Source organism: Cervus canadensis, chromosome 22, assembly GCF_019320065.1.
Source record: "Cervus canadensis isolate Bull #8, Minnesota chromosome 22, ASM1932006v1, whole genome shotgun sequence".
In the NCBI taxonomy this organism is placed as follows: domain Eukaryota; kingdom Metazoa; phylum Chordata; class Mammalia; order Artiodactyla; family Cervidae; genus Cervus; species Cervus canadensis.
In genome coordinates this window covers 5,027,623-5,039,963 of record NC_057407.1, presented here as the reverse complement: position 1 = coordinate 5,039,963, position 12,341 = coordinate 5,027,623, and the positions used below count along the sequence as shown (strand labels likewise).

General features: G+C 54.0%; 1 protein-coding gene and 1 long non-coding RNA gene across 6 annotated transcripts in view; one reads left to right on the top strand and one right to left on the bottom strand.

Annotated features, from left to right (window-relative positions):
• The first annotated feature begins 12 nt into the window (after window positions 1–12).
• Window positions 13–9,982, top strand: LOC122424460. The gene is made up of 2 exons (XR_006264437.1): window positions 13–1,165; window positions 8,495–9,982. It is a non-coding gene; the product is annotated as an uncharacterized LOC122424460 (long non-coding RNA).
• The window catches only part of VGLL4 (vestigial like family member 4), a 152,841-nt gene continuing 149,887 nt past the window's right edge, over window positions 9,388–12,341 (bottom strand). For all 5 annotated transcript variants that reach the window (XM_043442244.1, XM_043442245.1, XM_043442243.1 and 2 more), the window contains one exon: window positions 9,388–12,072. In XM_043442244.1, coding sequence (XP_043298179.1) covers window positions 11,807–12,072 — 266 coding nt within the window. In that variant the 3' untranslated portion in view covers window positions 9,388–11,806. The remainder of the gene's footprint in view (window positions 12,073–12,341) is intronic.

Sequence of the window (12,341 nt, the reverse complement as noted above, 5' to 3'; positions counted from 1 at the left end):
GTATCCTTTTGGACCGTGTTTTTCTCCAGGTAGATGCCCAGGAGTGGGATTGCAGGGTCATAGGGTAGCTCTGTCTGTGGGTTTGTTTTGTTTTCTTTTCAGGAACCTCCATACTGTTCTCCTTAGTGGCCACACCAACTTTACATGCCTACCAACCATGTAGGAGGCTTGACGGACCCTTTCTTTACCGCTTGAATCTTGGGTGTTCTGTTCACACCCGAAATTCCCGTCTCCGTTCTCCGCTGTGGAAGAGTGGTTCTGTCCCCCGAGCAGATGGTTCTGAATCTTGCTCATTCAGAAGCAGGGCTGGGAGCACAGGGGTCCCACAGACCGGGCCCGCCCTCAGGAGCTCCCAGTCCTCCGGGGAGTCAGGCAGAGGCACAAACCAAGACGCAGAGAGTTGAGAATGAGGGGTGCTGAGGCTGCTGAACAGGGAACCCTGGTCCCAGTGATCCCCTGGGCTCCCTGACCCCCCAGCCCCCCAGTTTCCACAGGTCTCCTGAGAGAAGTCCTGACCACCTGGACAGGAAGAAAACGAGGGACCCCCTGCCCTCCTCCCGTCTCAGGCAGCACCACCTCGTAAGTGCCTGAGTCAGCGTTCTCTAGGGGATGAATGAATGAATGGCTGTTAGTGGGAGCCACGTGGAACCATGATGGGACCTTCCTTCTTCCCCCAAGTGGACAGAACCCTGGCTCAACCCCTGCTGGGGAAGCGCAAAACCTCCAAACCGCCCCCCATCTTCCCAGTGGGAAGACTCCTGCCTCCAAGGGTGCCGGCCAGGGGGTGTGGGGAGCAGGCCTGCTCAGAGAGAGCCGCAGGTTTTTATTTTTAATCTTAAAAAAAAAATAGAAACGCTAAAACTAGGTTTCAAAAATTGTGGCGTATTTTAAATGTTTACATTGAACAAATGAACACTTTTAACACACGCACAAATATAATTGTGCCATTTACGGGATAATTACAGTGTTTACCAAAGAAAAACCTTAGTCCGCGGCAGGCTTCAGGCAGTGTGGTCCAGAAATGGGACACAAATTTGAAACCGCATGACGAACGGCCCCTTGAAACGCGTCCGTCTCCCCAGGAGAGTGGATCGGGAGACCCAGAGCCCCCTGGTGCGCGGGGTCCAGTGCTCGCGCCCTGATGGTTGGACGGCTCCCCTTCCCGGTAATGGGTGCCCCCCTCCCGCCCACGCCCCTCCACTCGCCTGTGGGCAGCGGCACCTCCTCTGGGCGGGCTGTCCCTGAGGCAGGGACCAGCCAGGACCCCCAGCCAGCCAGAGCACAGGCGGCAGCCGGCCCTCTCCCGGGGGAGCCTTCTGAGCAGGGTCGGGGGATGGAGCGGGGAGCCCGCCTGGCCTTTCCCCGGCCCTGGGCTGGCCACGCTGCCTGTGTGTGCTGTCAGCCGTGGGGCTTCTCCCTGCGTGCCCACCTAACAGGACGGGAGTCCAGGCACACGCCTCTGTCCCTTTCTGTAGAAGGGATTTCACTCGGCAGTAAGGACATGGTGAGATAAAGCAGGAAGAGCCTCCACTCGCCCCCTTCCTGGCTCGGCCTCCGTGGCAGGTTACAGAAGTCCGTCTGCACTTGAGGGGCCTCTGTGTGAAAGGGGACGTTCACCCCAATGTCCTCAGGCGCTCAAGAAGTGGAGTGTAGGCAGCTGTTTGGCCAAATAATACTCCACTGCAGGGAGGGACCACGTTTTCCGCTCATCACTCAGTGGGCATTCGGGCAGTTTCCTTCCTTTCTTTTTTTTACTGTTGTGAATAGTGCTGTGGACATTCATGTACTACTGTTTGTGTGGATGTGGACCTTCATTTCTCTTGGGTATACACCCAGGAGTGGAGTTTGTGGGTGATTTGGGAACTCTGTGTTTTAAACTGTTTGATGAGCTGCCAAACTGCTTTCCAAAGAAGTCTCACTGTCTTATGTTCCCAGTGGCAACATTCATGAGGGTTCCAGTTGCCCCAGACCTTCTCTGGTTACTGCCTGGCTTTTTGGTTAAAGCCATCCTAATGGGTGCAGGGTGTTACCTTGATGATCACGTGTCTTTTCGTGTGCTTCTCGGCCATTTGTCCGTTTTGGAGAAACGTCTGTTCAACCCTTAGCCCATCTTTTGTGTGTGTGCGCTGTCATGTGTGGCTCTTTGTGACTTCATGGACTATGTACACAGCCCGCCAGGCCCCTCTGTCCACGGGATTTCCCAGGCAAGAATACTGGAGTGGCCTGCCATGTCCTTCTCCAGGGGATCTGCCCCACCTAGGGATCGAAACTGTGTCTCTTGGTTTTCTGCCTGTCTTTTCGGTTATTTTTCTTTCTGGTTTTTTAAATATGCGAAACATTTACTTGATTCTAAAGTGAAAAAGATATGTTCAAAGCAGCCTCATGTTCATTCCACCCACGCCTGAGAGGTAGCCATCTACTGTAATTCCCAGTTTATCACCCGTTAACACTGCTGCATTTTCATCTGCGGGTCTGGAGGCTTCGGTCCTAGCAGTGGTCCGGGACAGCAGGGTTTTCCCGCACCACTCTCAGTGTCAAGCTTTGGGGGTTTTGCCAGTATGAGTGATGAGAAATGGTCTGTGTGTAGTAAAACACACCTGTTTCAAGTGTATCGTTTGGTGAGTGTGGCAAACGATCTCCTTTCTGTCACCACAGATTAGTCTTGCCCTTTCCAGAATCTCCTGTGAATGGATTTATGGAGTGTGCAGTCTTGTGTCCGGAGGCTCCCTTGGCTCAGCAGAGCGATCCTGAGATGTGTGCACGCAGCTCCGAGCCTTGGAGGCAGGTTCCTTCGATGGCGGGCAGCATCCGCTGTATGGTGTCCCTGTTTGCCTCTTGATGCCTCTCGATGGGTTGGGTCTAGGCTGTGCCTGTTACGAACCAAGCCCGCTGTGAACCTTCTGGCACAATCCTTTTGCAAGCCCATGTTTGTGTTCCTTTGGGGGAACAGGTGAGGTGTGTGTGTGGCCTTCCCAAGTCTCCAGGCGTCCCCCGGAGTGGCCGTGCCCCTTCCCCTCCCACCAACAGCCCTGAGTGAGCTCTGGCCACTGCCCCCCCCCCCGCCCCCCGCCCCGTTCCCACCGACCTTCATGTTGCCAGCCACAGGTTTTAACCTTGGCTGTTCCAGAAGGCGAGGGGTGCTGTCCCTCACAAAAAATTGCTTCATTTTTTAAAAGATGTTTGCTGGAATGTAGTTGATTTACGTGGTCATATTAGCTTCAGGTGCCCAGTGATGTAAATGATTTTAGACTCTTGCCCATACAGACCACCGCCGAGCATGGAGCAGAGCCCCCTGTGCTGTGGAGGAGGCCTCGTTAGTTACCTTCCACACGAGGCAGTGTGTATGCGTCAGTCCTGCTCTCCGAATTCATCCTTCCCACGCCTGCTCCCCTCTGGTAACCGTAGGTTTGCTTTCTACTTAACTTGTGAAAGTCGGTCACTCACTCATGACTCTTTCTTCTATTTTGTAAGTAAGTTCATCGGTACGGTTTGCTTTAGCTCGCACATATTTTAATAGGTGTTATGATATTCGCCCTTCTCTGACTTCACTCAGTATGACAGTCTCTAGGTCCATTCATGTTGCTGTAAGTGGCATTATTTCATTTTTTATGACTAACAGTCCATGGCATACATGTGCTGTATCTTCTTTACACGTTCCTCCATCAGTGGACATTTAGGTTGCTTCCATGTCTTGGCTGTTGTAAGTAATGCTGCTGTGGACACGGGTGTGCGTATCTTTTCGAATTACAGTTTTCTCCAGATGGATGCCCAGGAGCTGGATTGTTCGATCATAAGTTTCTGTATTTAGTTTTTTTTTAAATTATAATTGCTTGACAATATTGCGTCAATGTCTGCTGCACAACGAAGTGAACCAGCTTTCTGTGTATACCCCGCCTTCCTCTCAAGCCCCCACCCCGCCCCAGTCGTCACAAGCACGGAGCTGAGCCCCCCCGTGGCGCGGCGGCATCCCACAGCGCTCTATTTCACACACGCTCGCGCGTGGGCATCTGGCTGCTCTGCCTGCCCAGCACCCCCCACGGTGCCCACAAGTCTGTTCCCTACATCTGTGTCTCCTTTCCTGCCCTGCAGATAAGATTCATACCATTGCTCTGTGTGTGTGATTCCACGTGTGTGTGCACACTCAGTAATGTCCGACGCTTTGCAACCCCATGGACTGTAGCCTGCCAGCCTCCTCTGTCCATGGAATTTCCCAGGCAAGAAATACTAGAGGGTAGCCGCTTCCTCCTCTAGGGGATCTTCCTGACCCAGGAATCAAACCCATGTCTCCTGCATCTCCTGGATTGGCCAGGTGGGTTATTCACCAGCGCGCCACCTGCAAAGATTCCATATGTATGCATTAATATATATTTTTCTCTTTCTGACTCATTTCCCTCTGTATGACAGACTCTGGGTTCATTCTTGTCACTACGAATGATCCAATTTCATTCCCCTTTCATGACTCAGTAATATTCCATCGTCTTTAAGTACCACATCTTCTTTATCCATTCATCTGTCGATAGACATTTCGGCCGCTCCCATGTCCTGGCGATTGTAAATAGTGCTGCAGTGAACGGAGGGGTGCATGTATCTTCTGGAAGTGCGGTCCTCTCAGGGTGTGCATGCCCAGGAGTGGGACCGCTGGGTTATGCGGCAGTGCAGTGTGGTTTCCTGAGGAAGCCCACACTGTTCCCCAGAGCGGCGGCAGCGGTTCCCGTCGCCACCAGCGGTACCAGGGGGCCCTTTTCCCTCCACCCTCCAGTGCGGGTCGTAGTTTCTGACAGCGGCTGTTCTGGCCAGGGAGGGGACACTTCACTGTACTTTGATCTGCGTGTCTCTGATAGTGATGTCGAGCATCTCTGCATGTGCATTTCCCTGAAGACTGAGGATGCGGAGCGTCTTTTCAGGTTCTTATTAGTGCTGTATTTCCTCTGCTGTTAAATATCTGTTCAAATCTTTACCCCATGTTAAAAAAGAAATCAGATTATTTGTCCCTTTATCATTGAGCTGGGAGAGTTTGTATATTTTGATACAGTTCCTCGTCATGTACAGCGTGGCTGTTTGCCTGTGGCCTGTGGTATGCCTTTGCAGTTTCATGGTGGTGTCTTTCAGAGACAGGCATTCTGAAAACTGTGTCGTACAAATCTTTAGCATTTGTTTTACTCTAAGTAAGGCTGAACACCTTTTCTTACGTGTCAAAGCTATTTACAAGTCTTTTTCTGTAAACTGCCCATGTCTTTGGTCTGGTTTTTTTTTTTTTAATCAGTTTATTGGTTTTTATCTCCTTGATTTTAAAAGAGCTTTTTATATGTTAGGGTATGGTACAAGGTTGTGTTTTCACCCAGTGTGTGTCATTTGTCTTTTCAGCTCCACTTACAGAGCTTTTTCCATGCAGAATTCCTCCTGTGTGTTTACATAATCCAGTGTATCTATTTTTGTTGTTTATAGACTTTGATTATAGGCTGCCCACTCCCAGGTTATAAAGAAATTCACCCACGTTTGCATCTAGTGTTTGAATAGTTTGTTTTTTTACCTTCAAGAAATGTAAAAAAAAAATTTTAATCTCTGCTCCGTTTGGAGTTGAATTGGATGTACAGTGAGGCATAGACTCAATCTTATCTTTTTGGAAATGACTCTCCAGTTGTCCTTATATCATTTAAAAGCTCATATTTTTCTAATGATTTGAGATCACACTTCCCAGACCTTTATTGTTAAAACAGTAGATTTCCATATGTCTTTGGACATTCTGTCCTGTTCTGTTGCTCGACCGTTTGGTTCCCCTGGCCCCATCTGCCTGTGGTTCTGCTACCACTGCCTCTAAATTACAGATTTGATGATGTTTAAACACAATGTAGGGGAACCTCCTCACTGTTCTTTTCATACTCAAAGCTTCCCTTGTTTTTTTTTTTTTTTTTCCACATAAACTTTAAAACCAGCTTGTCTAGCTCCGGGAAAGATAGTTGATTTTTTTAAAAAATGGGGATTGTGTTAAATTCATGCTTACTCAGGAAAGTGGACATGTTCACTGATGTTGAATTGCCCCGGGCAAAGACACAGGGTGTGTCCCCACTTCTCCCAGGATACTTTTCACACAGGGGTTTTTCCATAGACACGTTGTCAATTTTATGTTAGGTTTACTTCCTAGTACTTTCCCTCTCTCACTGCTCTTATACTGGGTTCCTCTGTCTCATTGTTTCCTACCTGGATGCTGTTTGTGTACAGGAAGGCTGTAATTGAGTCGTTAATTTGGTATCTTCCTATGTTACTGAAAACTCATCACTGTCTGTATTCATCGAAGCATTTTCTTGGGTTTTCTCAGTAAACTTGCATTATCATCTGACAAAAAGATCATTTATCTCTTCCTTAGGCTACAAGGATTTTTAAAGCTTTGTGTTACATATTGCCAAATCTCTGGCACCAGTGTATACTCCTCTTGGAAGTGTTTATTCACACGCTTGCCAGCACTGAGTGTTAAAATTTTTTAAATCTTTGTCAATTTCTTACCACCTTTATTCATTAAGAGCACATTCATGGGCCCCTTCTGACTATAGGCAGGGTGGTCTGCAGACTACAATCAGGACAGATCTACAGGTCTACTCCGACTACCGTCCGTGGAAACTGTAAGTGCGCTGGGCTTGGAGACTGTAGGCAGAGACAGTCCCTGGGCAGACTGGTCTGCAGTCTACGGGCAGACTGGCCCTACAGACAGTAGGCAGTGGTGCTCAGCCTACAGGCAGTGTGGGCCTGTAGTATACTCTAGAGAGTGGTCTGCAGGCTGTAGGCAGAGTGGTCTTGGAGACTAGTCAGAACCACTCTGACCCAAATCTGCCAATCCATAGACTGTAGCCCATGTAAACTACAGGTAGTGGTCCGCAGACTAAGGTAGAGTGGTCCTAAGACTACATTTGTCCTCAGGATTTGTGCTGCTCGTGCCCTGACTATCTCCCCTTTCCTCCGGGCCCTGCCATTCGTTGTTTAGCCTCTGGTTCTGTGAGTTTGGCTTTTTTTGAGTCTATATGTTAAGTCTTACGATACTGTTTGTTGATCTTGACATTTCTTGGGGTTCACAATTCAGACTCCCTCCAGAGAGCAGCCAATGGCAGACGATGGGCTGCCCTCTTGTAGAAACCCCATCTTGGGCCTAGAGAAGGACGCCTAATGCCACTTCCCCTGCAGCACAGTCCCAGCATAGGAAGTCCCTTGGATGCCTTACTTGTACCCCTGAACCTTCTGGGCAGGGCCTGGACCTCTCCCCAGCACCCCTGCTCAGGCCAGCTGTCTCCCCTTCTAGTTGCAGACGCCCTTCCCCACTAGACCAGACAGTAGGGCGACAGAGTGGGCCGTGTCCCCCTCCCAGTACCCCCCTCCCCATCCCCGGAGCCTGGGCAGGGGTGGGGCGCCCTGACCCGCCAGGCTCTCTGGCCCCGCCACCCACGCAGGCGTCCCCGCACCCTCTTTATTCTCCTAAGCCTGCTCCCCTGTGCTCCCAGCTCCGCACCTTTCTTGCTGTGTGACCCAGGGCTAGCTGACGCCCCTCTCTGAGCCAGTTTCCGCCTGTATCTCACGGGCTGTAGGGAGTCGTGGAGGAGGGAGCCTCTGGCCTCACGTGGCACGGGGAGGAATCCACAGGCGTGTGTGTCCACGGGATGAGAGCGGAGAGTAAGTGTGCAGCGCGCCCTCTGAGCGTGGGGGCAGCCTCTGTGGGAATGCACCCACGCCCCCGGGACCCCCCCAGTCCCACCCAGGCGGGCCCAGGACTGCCCCGAGCCGGGGAGCCCAGCCTGTGCGCGCAGGCCTGGCACCCTCAGACAGCGGGCCATCGTGGTCTCACCCCCACGTGCTCGGGCAGCAGGGGGTGTGCACCAGGGACGGGGTGCGTGTGAGGCACACCCCCCCCCCCCAGCACTGCCCCCAGGTGGCTGGTCCTCGGGGAAAATGCCCCTCTCCCAGTGTGTCCCCCGCGGTCCCCACGCTGACGGCCAGGCCGCTGTGGACGCTGGTGTTTACCTTGGCCGCGCCTCCCTGCCTCCCGGGCCAGCCTCCTGTAAACACCATGCTCCTCCTCAGAGAGCTCTCAGCTCTCTGAGCACGGAGGCCGCCTTTTGCAACCAATTCTAGGAATTTGGAAAGTCTGTGGGCCTAAGGTCAGGGACCAGCCCGCCCCGCCCCCCCACCACTGGTGTGGGAAGCCCCCGGGGCCCCCATGCTGGCCTCGGCCTTCTTTCTCTGGGGTTCACGCTGAGGGGGCCAAGGGAGCGGGGCCAGCGGCGAGGGCCGCCTTGGGAAGGCCGGCAGTATCAGCGCCGCAGAAACGGCCCGGGTGCTCCCCGGCGGGGCCTGGGGCCTGTGGCTCCTTCCGGGAGAAGCGTGGCGGCACTTCTATGGAGACGGGGGCCGGGGGCGCAACCGGGCTTCTCCTCCGCTGGCCGCCGCACCCACGTGGCTCAGATGGCCCCACGGGCGGGCGGACACTGAGCGTCTCCCCTTCTCCACGCAGATCTGGGACATGAGTGACGACGAGACCGTCTGACATGCGCCTCGCGCTCCAAGGCCGCTGCCCCAGGACTGCGACTCGGCCCCGCATCCCCACAGCTGGAGGCAGTGGAGGCCCAGCCTCCCTCCGCACCGGGAGCTGCTGGCTTCCTCCCATTTCTGACAGCTCCTCATACCACCGGTTCTGAGCTCAATAATAACCTTGGCTTCGGCACTGCCGGCGACCTGGGACTTGGTCCCCTCCACGAGCGCTTCTTTCTTCTGTGGTCACACGTGTTGGGGGGGGCGGTGCTCCTCCTGGCCAGGACCCCCGTGGGGGGAGTGACGGCGGGAGGAGGTGGCCCAGACCCGTGGGGAGCAAGAAGCCGGCTCCTTCCAGTGGCCTTTGTAGGGGCTGCGGCCCCAGCCTGGCCGGCCGGAGGGGAAACAGGACCAAAGGGGCCACGCCGGCCCAGGGAAGCGGACCTCCCCGGGACCGCAGTCTGCTGCCCGGGCGGCTCCCCACCTCTGCCTCCTGCTCTGCGGAGGGAAGATGGGCCTGCCCCGCTGCACTGGGGGAAGGAGACGGGGCTCAGGCACTGACACTCAGCTGCCCGAGCGCGGCCAGGGGGAGGCGCTCTGCCAGGGTCACTCGGGCTGATTTCACTCTTCATCCAGGGGGTGCAGGTCTGTGGCCCGCAGAGCAGGGCATGGAAATCAGGAGGGGGGCACTTACCCCACGTGTGTGTGCGCGCGGTCGTCTTTCTTCGGCAAGGAAGCAAAGTCAATAATGAGTCTTGGGTTGGATTGCTGTAGGTTTTAAAATTAATTTTCCAGGCTATGTGGGGCTTAAACCAGAGGCCACTGGACACCAGGCACTGCCTCCACCCAGCCTGGACCCAAGGATCACACCAACACTTCGTGGTTTAAGAGCACTTTATTATTGTTCTTAAGGCTACTTTTAAGTACAAAAAAAAGATGGCCTGCCAAACCTTTTTTTTTTCTTCTTCTTCCAGGAAAAACAGGCCACAGAGAATGGTATATTACAGATTTACAAACACGGAGAGAATGGTCTGAACGCACTGCGGATGGCCTGGCTCTGTGGAGAACCCCTCTGTGCCCCTGAGGCCAGGGCGTGTCCCTCTTCCCCATGCCGCTTGGTTTTCTGCCCGGGGGCCCCTCCGCCCAGGTCGGTCAGCGCGCAGGGACCTGGCCCTCGGCACTCCCGCCCCCCCTCCCCAGTGATGGCCTCGCTGGCGGGCGCCCGCGGAGCCCGTTCTGCACAGAGCCGCCGGCAGTGGGTCGTTTTCCTGGGCGACGCTCAGTAGCCTGTAGCAATAACAAACTAGTGGCTATTAAGGCAGATGCAGTGTTCTCATAGAATAACTGTGTTCCTGCACTTTTACAGACAAATCTACGACGAAAAAAAAAAAAAGATCAACTTTTTTTTCCAAACCAAAAAAAAAAAAAATGAATGATTACAATAGGAAAAGGGAAAAATTAAATAGCTACATATCATTAACAAATTAATTGTTCTTCAAAAAATACCTACAAATTTCTCTGTACATTCTTTACGCACAGCGTAATGATGGTCTTAAAGTTACCTATATAAAAAAAGTGTTCTCAATGATTTTTTTTTTCCTACAGAAAATATAGGGGCCTGGATGCAAAAGCCTGGAAGCCCAGTGAAGTGGGAGGGAAATGCGTGCGGGGGGTGGGGGAGACGCCTTCCTCCTGCCTCTTCAAAGACCTGCAGCCCCAGGAGCCCAACGCCGCCTGGTCACCCAGTGCCAACTCTAAAAGTCACCAGCAAACCTGTATCTTTCTCCTACTGGCGACCAGGCCAGGCCAGGACCAGGCCAGGGGCCACGCCAGAGCCCTGGTGGGCGGGGCCGGGAGGCTGCGCAGGGAGGGGCGGGGCCCAAGAAAAGGTGCCCGGAAACAAAAGCAGCTGTCGAACATCCACAGCTGGGTCTGTCATGCTTGCTTCTTCACCTAATTCCTAGTTAGTAGCTATGACTATAGCAAACGATAATAAATGCAGTAATAACTGTATAAAGTCAGAGGAATGTATACTGCCTTGGCCCCAGCGTACGAGAGGAAGCACACAAAAACACCGCGTCAGATTGTCGGGAATCTGCTGTCCCGCCAAGGGAGCAGAGCAGTTTCTGCATCGAGAGGGAAGCTGGGAGACACCAGTCCCAACTCCCCTGGGAGCGAGGGAGCAGGCAGGGAGGCAGAAAACAGCCGATGCTATCAGCCTGCGGCCACCGCTCCAGCATCCTACTCGGCGGCTGACCAGCCACTCGCCCGCCCGCGTCCAGGGCCTGCCAGGGAGTAACATGGATATCAAATACAAATCTTAGAGTACAACTGTACCAGCAGTAAGTATATCTAGGACTGTAACTGACAAAAATAAAACGCATTCTGAGAAGAAGCTAGTTAAGTATTAAGGATTTTTTGTTTACTGTCTATACAGTTAATAGAAACCAGCTATTTTTATCCATTAAAACATGCATCACTGTTTAAAGCACTACACGCTCCTCCAACTTCAGCTCTAGCCTAACAAACTGCAGTGTTCAGAAAAGGTAAAATGCCCGTGATTGGTAAGAGTCTGCAGTCCAGTTGCAAGCACCTGAAATCTAGACAGAGAAAGACCTATAACCTGCATGAGACTTCCCCCTTTCCAAAGCGGTTTTGTCTAAGTTAAAAACAAAACAAAAAAAAACACAAATGGTCACTCATGTCATCCTGAAACCCTCTGTTTCTCAGCAGTTTGCCCTCGGAGCACCAGCGCCTCGCACAAAGCTGTCAGGCAGGCCACTCTAGTCCTCCTCCCATAGTGCAAATCAGACACGACAGTCCTGTTCTCTTCAAGTAGACGCACGCACACAAGCACGCACACACACGCACACACGCAGGCTGGAAGCGGAGCCGCACACGCCCGGGTCTCGAGAAGCGAACGAAAAAGCACAGAGCGTCTGGGTCGCCAGTGGCCTGGCCTGTGACTGAGAAAGCGCGAGCCGTGGCGACCGGGCCTCGCGGGGCGCTGACCTGGTCCAGGCGTCTTTGGTAACCGAGGCGGGCGTGCGGGCGCCCGCGGACAGAGGTGTCCCGCGCGGCGCCGCCAGCATGTCTGAGGGCCCCGAGGACGAAGACCAAGCAAGTACGAAACACAACAGAAAGCCCCACCACGTGGTTTTTGCGAATAAACCATCCCTCCCTCTTCCCACCATTTTTTTTTTTTTTCCAATTTTTCCATTTTTTTTAAGCACTGACTGTTCAAAGCTCAGGCAAACCATGCAGATGGACGTGGTGTCGGAGGGCGGCGCTCCCTTCAGGAGACCACGGACGGGGAGTGGCTGTGGCTGACCATGTGGGCCGAGGGGCTGGCTGGCTGGCCCCGGCGCGAGGCCGACTCGGGGCTGCTGGACGCGCCGTCCTTGGCCGCCTTGATCTGGAGCCACGTGTCGCCCAGGGCCTTGGCGAAGTGGTCGTCCACGGAGCCCGTGATGGACACGGAGTTGGGGGCCGGCTCCGGCTCCTTGTAGTTCTTGCCCAGGCTCCGGCGGAAGTGCTCCTCCACCACGGGGTCGCAGGTGGCTGGGGGCAGGGGGACAGCGGTCAGAGCGGGGACCGCACAGAGGGCCACCCCGGTGCGGGTCCCGTCTCTGCGCCTGCTGCCCGGGGCCGTGCGCGTGCACGTGCACGCACACAGGGCGGCCAGAGGCCGGACTTGAGGGGGGCCTGGAGGGCGGGGCCCACGGGCTGCTCCCCTCTGCCCGCCCGCTGGCCCAGGACGAGTTACCCGCCCAGCCCCGGGGCCTCTGTGCTGGGACAAGGCCGCCGTTCCGGGAACAGGACGGGAAGGG